At 41.7% G+C, this 19513-nt stretch overlaps 1 protein-coding gene across 1 annotated transcript in view; it reads left to right on the top strand.

Moving 5' to 3' along the window:
- KBTBD12 (kelch repeat and BTB domain containing 12) overlaps positions 1 to 14597 on the top strand; it is a 40884-nt gene extending 26287 nt beyond the window's left edge. The window contains exon 6 of the mRNA XM_010126386.2: positions 11885 to 14597. Within this exon, the coding sequence (XP_010124688.2) occupies positions 11885 to 12054 (170 nt within the window). The 3' untranslated portion in view covers positions 12055 to 14597. The remainder of the gene's footprint in view (positions 1 to 11884) is intronic.
- The last annotated feature ends 4916 nt before the right edge of the window (positions 14598 to 19513 follow it).

Below are 19513 nucleotides of genomic sequence, written 5' to 3'. Positions count from 1 at the left end.
AGCCCTTTGGACTGCCAGCTCATAATGTCAATATGAATTGTATTCTGTTTGTCCTTTGCTTTTTTTTCCTTAACAAAACATGAAAAATTAAGGATATTTCCAATCTGCACTAAACCTGTCCAAATCTACATCCAGAGCTACTGAGATCAAGAGATTAGTGTGTTATGGACATTAAAGAACTTGGATGTATTTGTTGAAGATTAAGGCACTACCCATCTGTCCTTAGCCAAGCTATCTGGCTCTGCCTATGTACTTACATGCTTTCCATAATCGGTGTGGAAAAAACTTGTGTATTTAATGAGGTTCAAAGAGACTAAAATTCCGATCCGGTGATTTTAAATAATCCTAGCCCCGTGGCCACCCTTCTCCTTTTAAGTCTTCCTCCTCCCAACTGTGCTTGGCTCTGTCTAAATCTCCAGTACTTCTAACCATTCTTTTTTTCATTATAAATGCAAAGAGTCTCTCAAAACATGCACACTTAAACTCTCCTGCTACATAGCAGCTGCTACCCCCATTTCTTTTCTAGGAGCAGCAGTAGTACAGATGCATTACCCACTGCTGATAAACGTCACGTCAGGCTTGCTGCTGCCCAGGAATGTCAACGTGGTCACTGGCTGGGTGATGTCTCCTTCACATTACACTGACTCCAGTTGCATTGACTTTCACCTGCGTAACAAACTCTAAGCTTAAAGCTGCTGTTATTTTAGAATGATGATTTTTATCAGCTCGTTCACAATGTGCCTTCCTCTCCCTTCATTTGCTAGTGTTTGAGGAGGCTGCTTCCTGAAAACAATTGTGTATGGCTGCTCTCTAACAGGCGTGTTCTCGTGTCATCTCTGATGGAAGTTCTGTGACCTCACAGCAGTTATGGTTATGATGCATCACTGTGTTTCCACAGCAAACGTTGTGCCATCATATTTGTCTTTTTCTTAGCGATCTTAGGAAAAAGCCTAAAGTTAGTGGGTACAAATCTCAAAAGGCTGATCATTTGCACTGGCAAATGAAGCAATTTCATTCAAGATGACTAACAGATTAGTATGAGATTTTTCTGAATAAGGTAGCTTCAGAGCCATAAAAACACTCTCTGTATAATACCACCACGTTCTGTCACTGAGTCACATATAATGAGTGGCAGGAGCGGGAGAGGCTGACAGTCTCCCTGCAGATTTCAAGATGGCCGTCTTTTGTACGGGCCTACAATGCCAGCTCAATGGGGTCCTAATTCCTGACTGTACTGTTGCAATCTAGATAATTATGTACAGAACTCCCCTGCACGAAAAGTGTTATTGAGATTGGAAAACAAGAAGTCAGAGTTGGAAAATGCCAGTTTTGTAGCTACCTGTGCAATCTGAATTCTGGCCCCCTACACGTGCATTTTGTATACTAGAGAGGAAATACTATGTGATTGTGTTGTTAGATGTTGTTATGATGTCTATTAACAAGGGAGCCAAAATAGATTCTCACTCTCAATTGTAAATCGGGTGTATCCAAATGTTTGAGAAGCGGAGAGGAAGCTGTGCCTTAAAGACAGGTTTCTTAATATGACTTTCAAGCTATTAAATGAAAAGAGCTTTCTAAATCTTCATAACAATAACAGCTTCCAGCAATCATCAAGAAAAAGACATGCGGGTCCATATGCTGAACCTGAAGAGGTTATCTAGCTGGCCTCTCTCCCTGGCCCCATCTCCTCTCCATGCTGGAAAGAGCTCTTGCCTGATCGGCTCGTTGGCGGTGAGAGGAGAGGGGATTTTTGCTGTCATATGGGGACTTGGAGAGGGTGGCTTGGCTCTGCTCTTTCACAATTACAGCTGCTCAGTGTCTCCAAGATATTCACAGGACAGCATGTGCTGTTGCTGGTTTAGTAGCAGATAAGGTTATTTTAGAATGTGCTTGTTTGGTTTTAGTCTTTTGGGTTTCTTGGCATGCCACTTTGATTTTTGTGAGGATTGCAACCAAGAGAGGATATTCCAATTTCACAAAACATTGTAATTTAGTTTCAACCAAGTGGAGCTTTTGGAACAAGCTGGAGGCACAGCTGTAGTCTCTGGGTTTTCCGCCTGCTAAACACTAAAGGGCTGCTGTCAATATCCAAGAATGAGTGCCTCTCAAAAAAAAAAAAAAAAAAAACAAAAAACCAAAAAGGCAAATAAGCCAAAAGCACTGCTGCAGTGTAAAGTCTTAGCCAATGTATATAAGGGACTGCAACCAGCTCCCTATACACTGCCGATCTGTCCCCAGCCTCAACTTGTCTTTGCATTAGCTTAAACCTGCTCTTGATCCAGCAAGCTGGCCTACTAAGGATCTTGTTGCATCTTAATTTTACTTGTGTATGTGCCATGCTCTATATGCCTTTCTGTATGAGTATTGACCTAAGTGGATAATTAGAGACCAGAGATACTATAGACAAACACAAAGCTGAAAAAGCAGCTGTCAGCTACTTAAAGGGCCTTAAATTTGGATGAAAAAATAAGTACTGCTTGGCTGCCATAGCTTCTGAATCCCATATGACACTTGAAGTTTTGTGATGGCAGGGTTTCCATCCCATATATATTGCCTCTCTCAAATCTTTGTCTGCTTGAAGGAGGACAAATGGCAGCATCTCTAGGAGCAGAGGAACAGAATTTACAGCTTCTTAGAGTCTCCAGAGGGAAGTCAGCTTGGCCAGCAGACAGTAGAGTTTGACCAGCGCAGAGCACAGTCTCTCTGAAGGACGAGTGGACTCCAAAGTGTGTCCAAGCTTCATCAAGAGAAAACTTCCTCTCAAATGCAAGGAATGCTGCTCAGTGTTGAGCTGTGGTGGTAAATACAGCCTGTAATACTTCCCATGCTGAGGCTTCCTCAAGTTAGAAGCTTGCTTGAGGCCTGGCTGTGAAAGGGGAAAGGAGATTAATTCTGCTGAAGTTTGGACACTTATCTGGAGTGCCTGCGCTAAGACCTTAGTGACCTCAGGCTCCCTGCAGCATATGGAGAAGCACAGACACTTCCAGAGGGAGGGTCAGGTCCTTCATGCTTTACATCTGCTCTGACCAGAAGGCAATTTAGAGCCCTGAGGGCCTCTGTTGCCTCTTACTGCTTTGTGTTTCCATCAAGATATGAGGGATGCTAACCTGGCTTACCTAAGGCAACCACATCAGGAGCGTGGTGTCTATGATGAGATGGTACAAACCCCTCTGAGACCTCTGTGTTGTAGCACTAGCTGACAAATGTATGTTCTTACGATCATAATAAGTACTCAAAAAAACAATTCTTGTTTTGAATTTTTTTCCTCCTTAGCAAGACTTGCAAGACTTCATCTGTTAGGCAGTCATTATATGAATTAGCTCACTTTCTACTAAAACTGTTATGGCAAATAGGAACCATTAGTCTGCTTGTCTCTGATACTCAGCTCCAGCTCTTGTAGCCTACTGTCGTGAATGTTGCCTGTCATTTGTCAGCAATGTTATAGCATTCATCCAGATATTCAGAAATATTTTTAAATGGCAGGGTTTGTTCATTGTTGTGCACAGAGTGAAAATATTAGCTGTAGTGTGAATCCTCAGAAGGACTCAGTGCGCAGCAGCCAGCCAGCTTTCTACTAATTATCAAAATACGTCGCTGCATTTACTGCTGTAACTATGGATTTTAATCCATCCCTTGCAGCCTGGGTGTATAATGTTGTTGACATGTTTTATTTCCTTCATCTTGCTGTGGAAGTAAAACCTTCCCCCCGCGCAGGCTGACAGCTATTAGCGTTACCCCACGTGCGGCAGAAGCAGCCTCATTAGCGTGCCTCACCGAAGGGGGTGGGAAGCACCTCTTCAGGTATCCAGCTTATAAAATGCCAGCCAGATTGAGTTCCCTTTCTTTTTGACTGCCCCTGAGTATTATACATATTTTTCCTGGTGAAAATGATGAAGGCAAGGGTGTGTTCCTGTTTGCTGGGACCACGTCATCTGCTATCGATGCCAGCTTGTGGAGGCACATGTTTGTTGGCTTTGCATTGCTGCTGCACAAATACAGCTCTCATGAGCCTGCTTCTGGGGGCTGGGGGTTGTAGCTTTAGTTTCAGATTATAAATGTTGGTCCAACTGCCTGTCTCACAATTTGAACTCATAAATTCAAATCCAGAGTTGATTTTTTTTTTGACTTGATGTTTTTAATTAGACTGCTATTTTTACTGTGTACCCACGTGACATCAGCTGATGTGCAAAGTAAAGGGACAACCACTTCAATGCAAATAATAAAACATTTAACACGTCTGCTGTTAGCAGCACATATCACTTACAAGGCCTTACAATTTCATCAGCTAACAGCACACTTGCTGTGGAACTGTCTTTCTCTGAACTGACAGTTTTGCCAGCCCCAATGTAGTTTATAGCAGAGAAGATCTATGCACTGCTTCCCTACTACATATGTGGAAAAATTCTGTAATGTGTTTAGCATCGTGTGTGGGACCAGAGCTGCTCAACCCAGTGCTGCTATTTACTTACTGATACCAACTAGAAATTAATTTTTAAGTGGTATTACAGTCAGAGGAAGGGGAAAGGGAAGAAATATCTATGAACTTGGAATGTGAGAATGTCAATTTTGCTTTTGCAACTGTTAGCTAAGATAGGTGATAGCGACAGAGTCCTACTAGCTATGTAATTCCAATTCTACAAAAAAAAAAAAACCAAAACAGACTTACCCTAGATTCATTTTCTGGCCTCTTCTTCCTCATTTACATAAACTGCAATCCATGCGCTGGAACAGAAGCGGCACTGCTTGTGGCAGTGCAGAACCCTGTAGTAATTACTGTATTCCAGCTGAGCTAATGAGTTTGTATCTCCACGTCATCCTCTCCTGACAGTGGACTAGCTTAATAGTTATTTATTTTGACTAATCTCCCATAAAGGCTGTTCTCCCTAGTCTCATCCATTATGTGATTTAGATGGAGAATCATTCTAGTGCTTGTTTTTTATTATAGTGGTTATGGAACATTACTGGAATAAAATTAAATTTAGACATATTAAGAAGTCTGGCACAGTAAATACTGCACTTGTGAAGTTTGGGGGTTGAGGGATTGGAACAAAACCTGTTTCTCTAGCACCTTCCCATGTTCCCAGCTAAATAAAGCAGAGGGGCAAACCTCGGGCTGCCTATCTGCAGCACTGTTTTCTTCCCCCTGTTAGAATTTACTGGGCAACGATGAATAATTGAAGTTCTCCTGCCCACAGTTGTTACCATTTGAATTAATATTCCCACCAATGGAAGGGATTCAGAGCCCCTGCGCTTCACTCAGCAGAGAAATCTGCTCGTGGCCGCCCGCTGTGCCGCAGGCACTGCCACATCTCTCCAGCCTCCGCGCTGAGTCCACCCCGAAAAATGTCGCTCGACCTTTCCCCTAATTCTCCCCAGCACTGGCGCGAGCTGCCAGGCTGCTGTCGTGAACTGGCGTGCAGGAGGGACCTCCTCAGCGTGCTGCCTTCACAGGGAGGGCTCCCCATTTACCCCTGCTCATTAGCTAGAAACTCGCTACCGTAAATAAGGCCAGTACAGGTCAGGGGAATTGCTGGGGAGCAGCACCTGTTCATCTCGGGTCTAAATTTGACCCAATAACTGACAGCGCAGTATCAGTAATTCAGTCATACTTCTTACTGAGGCTCATTTATGGTTTATAAAGGGTTAACGCATGATTAATAGAGATTTTAATGCATTTTAATTAATTGCTGAAGAGGTCAATAGGTTGTTTAGAAACATGGCTTGTAGCCATGTATGACATCTTCTATTGTGTTCATAACTGTCTGTCAAGCATACAGTCTAAACATGCTGTACATCCTCTATTAATAATGTATTAACCCTTTGCAAGGCATTTAGAAACAGTATCTCAGGATGGTCTGAGACCAGTAATTCTTATCCTGATCTTGCAGTTCTTACTCGTATGAATGGTGCATTGACTTCAAGAGCACTCATCCTGCTGCCACTGCAACCCGTGATCCTGCTATCGCCGCAGAGCGAGCAGGACTGATGTTTGTAAGATTATGTCTGAAAGAGGCCTTGCCTGTGAACAACAGGCAAAATCTGGAAAGATTTTTAAAAGCTGAAGCAGCTGAATCAATCCCAGGAAAAACAACTGAAGTAACTGAATTAGAAGTTCTTTCCTGTAGACCATCCCATTCTTTATATATTTGATTTTAATATATATTGATTTGTGAGTGAATGGGTGGACCGTGAAACTATGGTCCTGAAGAATTACACAGCACAGCGAGAGGATAGAGGTCCTGTCTATGAGAGTGAATATCTTACCTTGCTCCACGCAGGTACTCTGAAATCAGTAAGCTGCCATGGTTGTAAATTCAAGCCCCAACCTGCCTCCCAGCTTTCGCTCTGTCTGGTGGGATGCACTGCCTTGATACTTAACATCACGAAGGCTGGCCAGCATGTTAAACAGCCAAGCCAAGTTCCCTCTCCTGTGTATTCTCTGCCTGCTTCTGCCCACAGGCGTAGATGATGGATGTACTTGACCCCGCAAAGGATGTTCGCTGCGTTATGCTAGCAAGGCTGGGAGAGTTAGGGGGCAGCTCACATACACAAATGGGATTGAAGGCCACAGACTTGATGAACTTATTCTTTTTCCTACTGCAAACGAGGAGCCAGGACATCTGGTGGTAACGATCTAAATGTGCTTTTATCCCATTGCAAGACAAATGCAAATTCCCAAGTTGCCAAACTCCACATCACGTAATTATGAAAGCAGCTATTAGTGGCGAGGAGGATAAGTAGCAGCAGCTAGTCCCATATGCTCAAAATCGTTCTCTGGTCTCTGATACAGTTAATGGCATGCAAAACCAGGTACAAACTAGCACTGGAGGCTGAGATGCTTCAAGGCAGCTCTAGGGCGGCTGTTATGTGACAAGGACTGGGGGAGCTAGAGAAAGAAACCCCTGAGTAAACATGTTGGGGAGCGGCAAGCACCTTGTGATACTGAAGTGCTTTTTTCCATGAAAAAAGCAGAGCAGACAGTTAACAGTTTAACCACTAGAAGTTTGGTGTCCTTTTTTTTTTTTTCTTATAAACTGATTTATGGCCAAAAAAATTAGAGCGTATTAGGATACTCTACAAGCTGGAAAGGAAAACTTGCTGTGACAACCTGAGAAGTGCCAGGACTGACATCAGCAGGAGCTCAGGCAAGTGGCCTGTGTGAGGAAGTCCCGGGCCACAGAGCCCATTGGCAAGGACAGACGGTGACACTGAGACGACCCCGCCATGCAGTGCGATTCTGTGCTGAGATACCTGGCCCTGCTCTGGATAAACTTCATGAGATACCGCTGGCCATATGTAACAGTATGCCAACGCAGCCATGCCACAGCTAGGACACATGTGAGCTGGTCCAAATCTACTTTGGGTACCTCTGCCCTGCACTGATACATGCAAAGGCATCACAACTTGTGACGCAGCACATGCTCTCAGCATCTCCATAACTCTGCTTCCTCGTTTGTAAGATTGAGGCAAATACACCAGCTGATGTCAATGCGCTTCTATAAGAAATAATAAATATTGACCACATTTTGGCAAACTTGCCATAGATTTAACTCCAATGAACTAAAATTCAGCATGATTTTTTTTTTAGTTCAATGCTCTGGACACTGGGCTATAGTAGAGTGAATTTCTTTGTATTGGTTTACCAACATAATAGCTGTATAGTTAACAGTCCTGGGTGACCTATAGATTTTCTACCTCTTAAGCATGTTGCTTAATTCTTCATCTCCCTCCCTTTATCCCTCTCAACCCAAAACCTAATAATTGTGTATGAATGTTCAGTTCCAAAGAGGAAAGAGAAAGCAAGGTCAAAGAAGACCAAAAGTGGTAATAAAGACCATAATCACACAGAAAGTTGTTCCTTCTCCCAACCTCCAAATCACAAATGGAATGCAGCTCAAACAAAAAAAAAAAAAAAAAGGAAAAAAAAAAAGAAAAAGCAGATCAAATATTTATGTTGCCTGCAGTCATACTGGGGGTCTTTCCAAGAATGGTTCATCCTGATTTATGGTCAACCCTGATTCAAATGACATGAGAAAACTTACAACATAAAATGAAGTCTGGCCATATTTGAGGAGTGAATCATATGTGAAAATAAACCTTTTAAAGAGAAAACATGATTGTGTATATGGAGTGCAGGCAGTCACTGAAAATTAATATTTTTTGTTTGGTTTTTTTTCTGCACGTTCAAAGAAATTTCATACAAAAAATTGTGGGAAAATATTTTGTTTACAGACCAGAATTTAAAAGAGACTAATTAGACTAATTTTGCTTTCAGACTACTATATTTGCATCTATGAAATATGATTTTTGCATTTATAAATGAAACATTTTCAGGCATAACTCAAGGTCTTTCACCGGCAAAAGATGAGGTTTGCATGCTCAGTGATAGCCCTCAGTCCACACTTGTATGTCAAAAAGGCGTAACTGTACCTAAAGAGCTCTGACTTTCTTTTAAAACACCACAATTTCTAGTGGGGATACATTTATGCTGCAGTTAATGTTCCCTGTGCTGGTTTAGCCTTTTCCTTTCCTGAATAAGAATAAACCATACTGCCATAACCACTGTTCTAAAGCTTGAAAAGGATCTGCGTTAGGGTTAGGTTTGTACTACCTGCGTAATCCTAACACAAAGTGGTTTAATTCCTATGCAGAAAAACCACAGTGTAAAGAAAGTTTCTTAAAACTTCTCATAGTTAAACAAGAATATGAAGAAAAACACTGCCTCATTTTGTAGAAAGAAAAAAAAAATGAAAGCACTTGGAAGGGAGTGAAATCCTTTCATTAGGTAAGGTGATTGTCTGGTAAATGATGCAGAATAATGCGATGTGTGACAGGGAGTTCTGTGGGCTGGCTTCTGAAGCAGGTAAGCTGTGTAACACAGCCAGTTTCTTTTTGTAGATGTCGCATTATTCTCTTGTAAGCAAATTGACTGCGAAGATATTCCCTTAAAAAAATAAAAATTGCAACTAAGTAAGGTGAACCAATGAGGCAGAATCTGGAATTATTTGCACCTTCAGGCTTAAAACAGTTTATTGGGATTAAAGGGCAAATCAAACATTACAGCCTGCAATCTAAGGTGCTATTCTCTTTGAAAAACATTACCTTTTCTATTGTGCTGAGAAAAATTTAAAAAGAAAAAGAGGCTAAGGTGTTTTAACTAATTTCTCTTTATAAAAGAAAGAGGGGATGTAATTTTTTTCTGAAGTATGACTGTATCTTGAGCAGTGCTTTTCCTCACATGAACCTTCTCATCCTCAGGGTGCTGCTTCCTTTCATATTAAACAAGATAAGACCAGATAAATGATTGCTTCCCTTATTCCAGCAACATACTCTTTTTATCTCCCATGGATTAAGAGTTAACTAACACCCCATGTGCTAGAAAGCAGAATTTGTAGAGTGGAACAAAACCAGTTACAACATCCCACAGAAAAGGGAAGCAAGGGACACTAAAGGTTGTGAGTCACTGGGGTCAGGAAAAAACACAGCAAGGCTTGTAAGGAACGGTTTCTGAATCTGCCTTTGATGTTTTAATTATGATTGGTTTTTTCTCAAGTGTTGCAGTCACCCACAGGATGTTTCAGACAGTTCTAGCGTTGGATATTTTTATTCCTCCGATTGTCTTATTTTAGTCATCATCTATGCCAAAGAAAATTGAGGCATAAAAATTGATTGCCTAAAGGAGATGATCTAATAATAAATCCAGGGACTGGATCCTCCCATGTCACAGCTTAGGTCTGTTTATGTCTCCATACTTGCCTCACTCTTGCAGGGTCATATAGAAATGAGTTATTTGCTGGTACTGCCACGTGTTATTTGTTTGCAGTTTGGCAGTCATGCCTTCTCTCTTCACATGTAACTGGTATTTTAGCAGTTTACTGTCTTCTATCTTGGATGGGTGCTGCTTTCCTACCTATTATTATTCTTCTCCTTTAATATCCAGGTTCAATAAGCAAACCATCATGACTCTTCTTCCACTTTTTGTGAACAGCAGAAAGGAATGGAAAAAGGACTATTCAGATGAGGCTAAATCCTGAAATCTTACCCAAATTTTACTCAAGCAAGCTCCCAGAGATTATGAAAGTCCCAGAGGTCTGGGTTTGGACCAAGAAAAATAATGCCACAATTAATTGTGACACAACTGAGGGGAAAATGAGCACGGGCTGTGAACTGTGGGGTAGAAACACTGTGCTGCATCCTTCATCAGGTGAGAGAGAGGCCAGAGGCAGTGAATGGTTGGTGAGTGGTTTCCTTAAATAAACACAACAAAAATGTGTAGAAATTTCCACAAAGCTGAGATGGCCACAACTCCCGTGCATGTGCAAGACCTGTAGTAAATAGAACTGTCCCAAATCAGCTCAGCAAGGAAACCCATCCTGGGGGGGAAGGTGTCTTGTTTCCACCCGACCTCCCCACATCCTGAAGCTACCTTTGGAGGAGCCCTAGGGGTGTTTAAAATCCCATGACATTATGTCGCCATAACATCAACAATTTTGCACAGAACCTAAACCATAACAGCACTGTCTTGGGGGGTACTAAGGCCCCAGGGTTGCTGTCCTCTGGAGGAATGTGTCATCTGTGTTTCCAACATGAGAGAGAATATATGCCTCTGGATGCTCTTCTGTGTTTCACTCTTTTCCCCTTCTTCAATCCTTTGTTGTCAGTTCCACAGAAAGGCAGTGTCCAAACAATGAAACACAGTCACTAGATGTGAGGAATAGGTTTGGTTTCTTTTTTAAAAAAAAAAAAAATTAAAAGCTTTCTAGAGGGGAGAGCTGAATGGGAACTTCGATCTGGACCCTGTCAAGTTCAGACTGTCACCAGCCTTTCAACACTCAAAAAGTGTTGAGTATTCAATGTTTCTTGCTGTGATGGTTCTTACCCTGGTAGCTGTGAAGTCTCTGCTTGGAAATCTTTGAGACTTGGCTTCTGAGATATCTATCCAGAAATTCATCAGAAGGAAGCTGACGGCAAAGGATGTGGCACATCCTCAGCTCAAAGTAAGAAAAATTTAGAATAAGTTTAGGATAATTTTGCTGTGAGAAAGCAACTTTAAGATGAAAAGAAAAAGCGAGCAGAAAGAAAGATACTTTTGTATTTTTAGGAGAGAAGTTGGCTTTGAGTAACAATTGCTGGAGAGTTCAGAACTTTTGTTAGCAAAGAAAGGTTTTTGCATTCTTATAAGAAGTTTAATATAGCACTGCTGGTTGACAACTATAGTTCTGTACTGCATGGTGATTCTTTTCATTATTTTTTGTTAGTTTCAGTAAAAAGCTTCTTGTCTTGAGATTGGCTGTGATTTAATGGCACTCTTCTAACTTGACTGTTCATGACAAATTCCTCAGCACTTCAGAGCAGCTAAAGTACATTTAAAGCCCTGGAGGTTTCCTTCTGTCTTTATTTCTCCCCAAATGGCAGGATGTCCAGACTTCACATCCAAGAAAAGCCATAATACTGGCATGCTTCCAGGAGCCTGAGAGCTGCATTTTAGTTGGGGCAAAGAAAAGACAGCATACTGCATGTAGGCACGCTCATTAACAATAGGCAATGCTCTGCCCCTAAAATATAAGCATTTGACAATTGATTGCACAATGAAATGCCACCTGCATACTTGTACCAAGATGGAGCACTTCATCCTTTTGTCCCTGCAGCTGCACCTGGAGCCCAGAGCGTGGGGACTGAATACACTGTGCAGATCTCCATCTGCCCTGTTTCGTTTGCTCATGTCGACAACTTGCATGCTCCTCAAACAGCATAGCTGTTAGTACCACAGAAATTACCTTTTCTTTGCCACCTTACAGAAGGGTCACAATAATAACTGCACAAACCTCTTTGATCCTGTTTGACTTGACTCCTGATGCCTGCTGTTGTTGCTTCTGTTTTTCAGCTCGTCACGAAGTTATCACCAAAGAGATCCTCGAGCTGGATACGTGGGAGAACCAGTGGAACGTGGTGGCCATCGATGTCCTCATGCACGACAGCTATGATGTTTGCCTTGTTGCTAGGCTGAACCCGCGGGATCTCATCCCTCCTCCCCCTGATTTAGTGGACCAATAGAAGTTCAATGACTCTCGGTGCTTCCAGATTCTGCAGAAACTGAAGAATCTGGAGATGCAAATGCTGCATTGGCTCTGGATGACAGCTGAGTCCCACAGAGAGGAGCCAGCAATGCATGCTTAAGGACAGAATTGCCTCTGAGCTACACTTCTCAGATGATGCTTAATTTGCTAGCACTGGTACTCTGGACTTCTGTGATTGAAAGTCAATGTTGCCCAGCCTTTGTGTGTGGCTCTTTGTCTCCCATCTGGCTGTGCAAGTTCCAGTGTTGGGTGCAGCCTGGGCTTCTGGGACTCTTTGCCTCCCAGGCACAGTGGCAGCACAGGGCTCGTTTCACAGCACAGCATGAGATATGAAGAAAAGCTCTAGCCAGGGAAATCCCTCCTTTGCTGTTCAGCCCACCTGGTTCTAGTAAGCTGTCAAGGAGGCTAAGAAATATATTATGTCAGCTGATGAAAATCAGTCCAGCTCTACCAAAGGGCCAGACTGTACTTGGCTGATGCAGGAGCAGAGGGACAACAGAGAAGAGCCTTTTTTTTTTTTGTTTTAAGCAAAAAAAAACCAAACCATTAGCCAAGGTTCATTGAAGCCCACCAGCTACTGCAAGCATTATCTAACTCCCAGACAGGACAGTCAAGAGATCCTGTCTTTGCCAACAGAGCTGAGCCTGTGCTAGTAGAAAACTAGTCTTTTGGCAACAAGTCATAAGCAAGTCTTCCAGCAGGGTTAGTAGGCAGCCTGTACCAAAGACAAGAAGAATCCTAAATTTTCATACAGATCCTACCTGTTACAAGGTCTGGCGTGACCAGAACCTTAAAGCTCAGTTAGAAAACCCTCTTGCTCTGAGAGATGGAGAAGGAGATGTAAACTGAAAAGTAATAAGTGAGGCCAGTGTTATCTGCATATCAGCTCTTCAGCTACAGGGAAAGGACAGATGTGCTAAACATTAAATATTTATATAACAGTAACTGTTTTTATAGAAGTAGCTTTAATGAAGTGGCATAAGGTAAATTCTCTACCAAGAGAACTGGCTGTAATCACAGGGAAGAGGAATAATTCAAACAGTGTTTCTTAAGGCACTGTTAGCCTTTATAGGGCTTGAGGACAGTAGGCTGGAGAGAAAACTGTGACCAGTACTGCTATCCCATTTGAATTACCCATAAACTGTTCACCAGGTCTCTGCTGCCTGGCTTACTGTATGTCTGTCACTGCCCGGGCAGCATGGGCAAGAGAACTGGAAACCTCAGTTGTGCTCTGAGGCCAAAATTGCAGATGATAGTATGCTGCAACGCAGAGTGGATGTCAGAGGCAAACACTAAGAGTAAGCTATGATATAGTACAGGAATGATCATTGTCAGCAAGAAGTTGCTTTTGATGGCTACAAAAGCAGCAGCAAAACTGGAAGGAAATAACTGGCAAAGAAATGAGGGAATCCATCAGGTAGTTCATCTGTAGTTACTTGCAGGATCTGCACTTCAGAGCATCTCCTTTTTCAATCGCATTTTAGGCTGCAAAAATGCCAGCTGTTGTTGTAGGGTTTTTTTTGCCTGCAGTACTTAAGGCAGAGAGAGATGGAGAGGATGACCCAAAAGCCCTTCCCCAATTCTCATTTTTCTGATTCATGACCTATTCTCTAAAATATCCAGTGGGAATACTAAGCTGTCATATAAAAACAATTAGCAGGAAGGTCACTAAAGTTTCCCTGATAACTGTAGTACCACACTGAGGACTGCTCAGACAATAAGGGAGTTGGTGGAGGGGAACTAAGGAAAATACGTAAAAGAGGAGTAGATCTGTGAGCCTTACAGCTAATCTCTTGTCTTCCTTTACGTTTCCCAAGCCGAACAAGCGTCACAGCCTAAACACATACTCTTGTGTTTGTATCATTTTTGTATCATGCAATCATTCTTATTTTTTTTCCATTGTGCACATGTAGGTCATTATCTGCCTAGAAGCATGAACTTCAGTGGTATTTATTGCCAACCAGTTCCTAGAGTCTTAACCACTCTGGTCGTTAAACAGAGTTGTAGGTGTAAGGTCAAGGAGGGGAAAAAACTCTACTTTAATATATTTTCAAACAAAATCAGTAGAAAGTTCTCCTGATTAACCATCCAATGTTGGGAACTTTTTAAACCTTTGTTGTTACTGCAAGGCAAAGGTAATCTTGTTCTAATTTCTCTACAGAGTTGTCAAGGCAGTTGGAAGCAATGCTGTTGAGCATCAGTTAAGTGTTTCCTTGTGAAACTCCAAATTCTGCCATTCTATCTACTGATTTTGATTTTTTTTCACCTTTTTTTTTGTTTGTTTGTTTTAAGGAAGCATGATTTAAAGGTGGTTTTGGTCTTCGGTCTCTGCTCTGTGGTTTATTCCTGACAATTCAAATCTTCCTGTGGTTTAAAGCATGAGTTAATCTACTGCATTTCACTCTGAAAGACAGTCTACTTGGAATATTTCAGGGGCAAAAAGGGAACTTTTGCAGGCTGTCATTAGTCATGTTTGAACATATATGCAGAATACAGCTCTATTAAACTTTTATTCCAGTAGTGAGCTGGCTGTTTCTTTCCCACTTCATATGTTTTACTTTTTAAACTGATATTTAATGAGCTGCATGGAAGGAAAATATGTACTCTGAGAAGGTCTGCCTTAATAACTGAGGAGAGTAATTGCACATGTTTTATACACTGTCTTCGCAATCAGGTAGCATGAGCTGTAGTGGGCAGTTAACAGGTTTTTCTTCGGGTGCCACTGGCAAGTGACTGGCCCTTGGGTGCACCGAGCATCAAGTTTCCTGCTGCCCACAGGGTCTGACTGTTGGTGGGGTCTCTTGTGTGTCTGTGTCCTTCAGTTTCTGCCCATGTCCAAATGTCTAGCACAATGTATCACACAGGGAATTGTTTTCTTCTGGATTAAATATCTAGAATAGGGGCACTAACTTCTTAAATTTTTGTGGCCCCATGTAGTTAATGGTTTGCCCTTGGGGCGACTACGATTTCTAAACCAATACTTGGAAATGAAAGCTTGATGGAGGAAGAAAGGAAGAAGCAGAAAGCATGCTTATTGAGAGGTATGGATCTCAGCTAAAATAATTCTGAGAGTATGTGAATACTGCATGTCTGATATGACCATGGGTAGTCTCACATCGCTGGGAAAGTCCTTAAGAGTCTTTATTTCCTCTATTACAAATCCTGATGGAAAAAAAAAATATTACAGAATATGCATTCTCCAAGGTTGTGAGTTTCACTGAAATAATAGTTTACTTCAGCCCCTTTCTGTCTGAAGGAACTGTCTGAGCAGCAGTTAGCTGAGCGTTTAATCAAGGCTGTCTTGATATCATCCATAATTCTAAAATGCAAACAAAGCAGCACTGGCAAATTACCAACTCTTTAAATGAATGGGGGGATTATTAAGCAACAGCATACACTTCAGTTTCACTTGAAATGCTGAAGTGCATCGCTAGTTGCCAAATATGAAGAAAAATGTTGGAGAGGTAGCTGGTCACATGACACACAGGGAGTAAAGCAAAAAATTAAATGCTATAAAAAGCTAATTGAAGATCTCCATTTTTATCCCAGGCTAATGTTTTATTTTTAAATTGTCCATGTATAACTGATTTCATATGGATCCCTGTAGATCTCTCATCTCTGTTTTCATACATGTGGTCATAGGAACTGCCCACATACGTAAACCATCAGGAACCTGATTACCCACCCTCACATACCACCACTGTGACTGCCTGTGGCTCAGTCCCTGCCCATGCCAGGCAAACACACACAGACATCTTCCATGTGTAAAATATTGAAATTAATAAGGCAGTTTCTCTATTGTGTTCTAGCTGTATTGTGCCACTCAGGAAGCCTTGATTTGCAAACAGAAAATTGCCTTGATGCACAGAGAGCTGTCAGCTCCTCTACCAGCACTCCCAAATATGCTCCAGGTAAGAGGCTGAGGGAGCATCAAAACTGAGAGATGGCAACAGAGATGAGACTGCTCCCGGAATGTTACAACACGCAGCAGAGCCAAGGTGAGGTGGAACAATCCTCTCCATCTCTTCCCAGGGAGAGTTCAGATGTAAAAGGACTTGGCCCTGCATCTTCATCTTATATTTTTCCTCTACTTTCCTTGAAGTGTGTAATGACATTCTTGATCACCTGAAAAGCAATGAAAACAAACGCTAGAATGATATATATTTTTTTAAATGTTAAAATATATTAATGAAGATCTATATTGTTTTTCTGCTGGTCTGGAAGACAATGCCATTATTTTAGTAAGCTGCTTACCTAGTGATGACTGTCTTAGCTACAGTGATGGTCTCCTTCACAGGCCACTCTCCTAATGGATTATGTAGCTCCTCTGAAAATTTGTTTTATGAATCACAGCGCTTTGAATCACCAGGTCAGAATTTCAGCTACTCTTTTGTAAATCTCTGTGACTCTCTCTACAGCTTTTCAAGTGGACTCTAGCTTCAGCTTCAAAGAAAAGCTATTTCACCCCCTGAGCACCTGATGTGCTCAGCTGGAACTAGTACATTCACAATTCACTACCATTTGACATGTCGAGGTTGAAAGCAAAGGAAATATTGGAAAATGGCAAAAATACACATAGAATGTACAAGGAAGTACACTTTGCTTCTTTTCTTGGCAAACGTCTCTGCTGTGTTGACTGCCCTGCCTGGGTGTCTGATGGAATGATTTACTAACAGCCCATGATTGCAGACACTGGGGCTATGGGTTTACGCTGCTACAGCAGAGAGAACCAGCATGGCGCAGAACTATGGCTCCTGACAGACCGGCCTGCCTTGCCATAAGAAATTACCTTCAAACAAAAATGCATTTAAGTGGCCCAGGATGTATAGTCATATGTGTTTTATATACATATGTATAACATTTTTTTTAGAAGTTCTTTACTGACAGCAGTAAGATTCCTTTTTAACACATACCTGGCAACTCTGTCTTCTGCATAGCTCATCCAAGTACTTTAAAAAAGTGCTGGTCTTTAAATATATGGAACTGTTCCAGGCTTCCTGTTAGAAAGAACCTTAAATTCCTTGCTGAACTAAGGAACAACTGGGGAAATCTTTTAGCTCTTGCCTATGTCTCCTTCCTTTTCCAATTTTTTGCTGGCTGTAGTGCTCCTCTCAGAAGCTCAGAGTCCTCTTGAAAGCTTTGTGCAAGTCTGTTCTGTTTCTCTTCCCCTAACCCCATTTCTGCCTCAGCCTACTTGTCTGACCAGGTCTTAAACTCCTCCTTTTCCCCTTTGCATCCCCAGAAGATGGGAACAGCCACTCAGGGTGTTCACCAGGCTCCAGACTTCTCAGGAGCCCATCACCCCAGCAACAAATCAGCTTTGAAGGACAGAAGGAAGACCACACCAGCTCCCTGGATTTGAGGACACTCATCTTCGAGCAGGTTCTAGCCCCAACCCAAATTCTGTCGTTCAGTCTGGTTCAGTTCAACCTGTCTACTTTGCAGTGTCGGTGGTCCTCTGGCTACGACCAGGGCTGGAAGGTAGGTGACCTGCACTCTACTTAGCCTTGATGCTGTCTCACTGTGTGATGCTGATAAGTTTGACACTAAATGCCTTGCATACTGTTCGTGCCATAGCTGTAATGATTGCAGGTGCAAGCCATTATCATTATTTCTGATTCCTGAACGCTAGTTACTACAAAAACTGTCGGAAGCACAGAGGGAGGTGTCTTCATTATTGCATTATATAGCTCATGTCTCAAAGCCAGATTTTCTCCTGCAGTTTCAGTCAGGCCAGATTTCACTAAAGATCTTGGTCTCCAATTTATCAGGTTTTAGTACTGATATTTTTTCTCCACTTTGTCCTTTTCTAGTCACTCTTTATAAGAATGCAAGTGACTTCACCAGCTTTTCTACAAAATCCATTCTCCAAACTGGCCTCCCGAGGCCACTGGCTTTTCATTATCAGGGTCAAAGTACAGCCACTGAAATGCTAGTCAGCTGCACTATTTTGTTCTCTCATTCAGCAGCTTCATAGTAGAGGAAATTTATTTCATCCATACATACAGAAATGTGAGAGGAAACCACTTCCCACATACACAAATTCCTGACTCATTCCTTTCAAATGTGGCTGAAGAAACTGCTGAATCCTAACATAAAAAAACTATGATACCCATTCGATAGGCTTTTCCAGGCTTTCCAGTATGAGGAGGAGGATCACAGGGAGATGATATCTTGTAACTAGAGCACAGATTGGAATTTGAACGTCTGAGGTTTGTTTCCAGTTCAATTACTCTGTTTACTAGTCTTGGACATCTGGTCTCTGTGCCTAGGTTCGCCCTTGTAAAATAGTTACAATAATACATCTCTACCCATTTTACGGGTCTGCCTTGCTGTGTTTTTAGATGGGGTGGCTCACAGATGTCTGTTACGTTATGTTGAGATGCAGAGATCAAAAAGTGTTATACAATGGTAGAATAATAACATTCTTGCACTGCTGTCATCTCCCTGATTTTTGGTAACACAGTTGTCCTTAGCATTCAGAAACTGAGCCTTCCTGGGAAAGAAGAGACTGGACGTTCACAGCTAACAAGGGTATTTTGTTTACTCCTTCATAGAAAAGCAACAAGAGATACCTAATTGTGTGATACATTAAGCAGAAGAAGAAATGTAAGGCTTATTGCATGCGCCTTCATAGCTAGTCACACTTCCACACAGGCTGAACTAATCTCACCAAATTGAGAGGTCACTAATTGAGGAGTAATTAGAAGAGTGAGTGAACTGTATTTTTCTCAAAGCAGATTTGATTTAATAAATTGTACTGCTTAGCCACAGTTGCTATGAAGCAAAAAAGAGAAGGTGCTTTACAGAAGTGTCATAGATTTACTGGGTAATTGAGACCTGACTTTTTATGTTCTACCACAGCTTTGATAGGAAGCTTCAACTCTCCAGAGATTCCCATAACAAATCTGTAATCAATTTAACTGGGCAGAATATGCAGAATATGCATAGGAGGGGTTCAGGATATTGCTGAAGTGTAAACAATGTGGCATCTACTTGTGGAGTAACGGAATTGGTACTAGAGATGGTGTTGCATTCCCCACCAGTGTGGAAGAGTAAATAATCTTAGTTTAACTGCCAAGTAATTTATAATACTTACTGACAGGTAATTTATAATACAGAAGGCCTGAGATTCAAGAAATCTTTTAGGTTAAGACAAGTTTTGCAGGGTAGAAACATTTGTTACTAAGCAGACAGTAAGATATACCGGCATTTCCCTGCAGTTAAAAAGCCCCAACAAAAACAAAAAAAAAAAAGGAAAAGTGGTTATTTTGCAAGACAGCACTGATCAGAAAGCTGCCTAATTGCCTCATTTCCTTTTTATAAGTTAGATGGGAATCCTGTGTGCAACAGCTAGTTGGCAACCTCTAAAAAAAAAAAAAAAAACATTCAGAGAGAGTTACACAATAAAAATAAAAAATAGGGCAAATCCTTCT

Source organism: Chlamydotis macqueenii, chromosome 10 (genome assembly GCF_036417535.1).
Source record: "Chlamydotis macqueenii isolate bChlMac1 chromosome 10, bChlMac1.mat, whole genome shotgun sequence".
Classification (NCBI taxonomy): Eukaryota; Metazoa; Chordata; class Aves; order Otidiformes; family Otididae; genus Chlamydotis; species Chlamydotis macqueenii.
The sequence above is the reverse complement of the archived record's forward strand: the minus strand, read 5'-3'. Positions and strand labels throughout refer to the sequence as shown.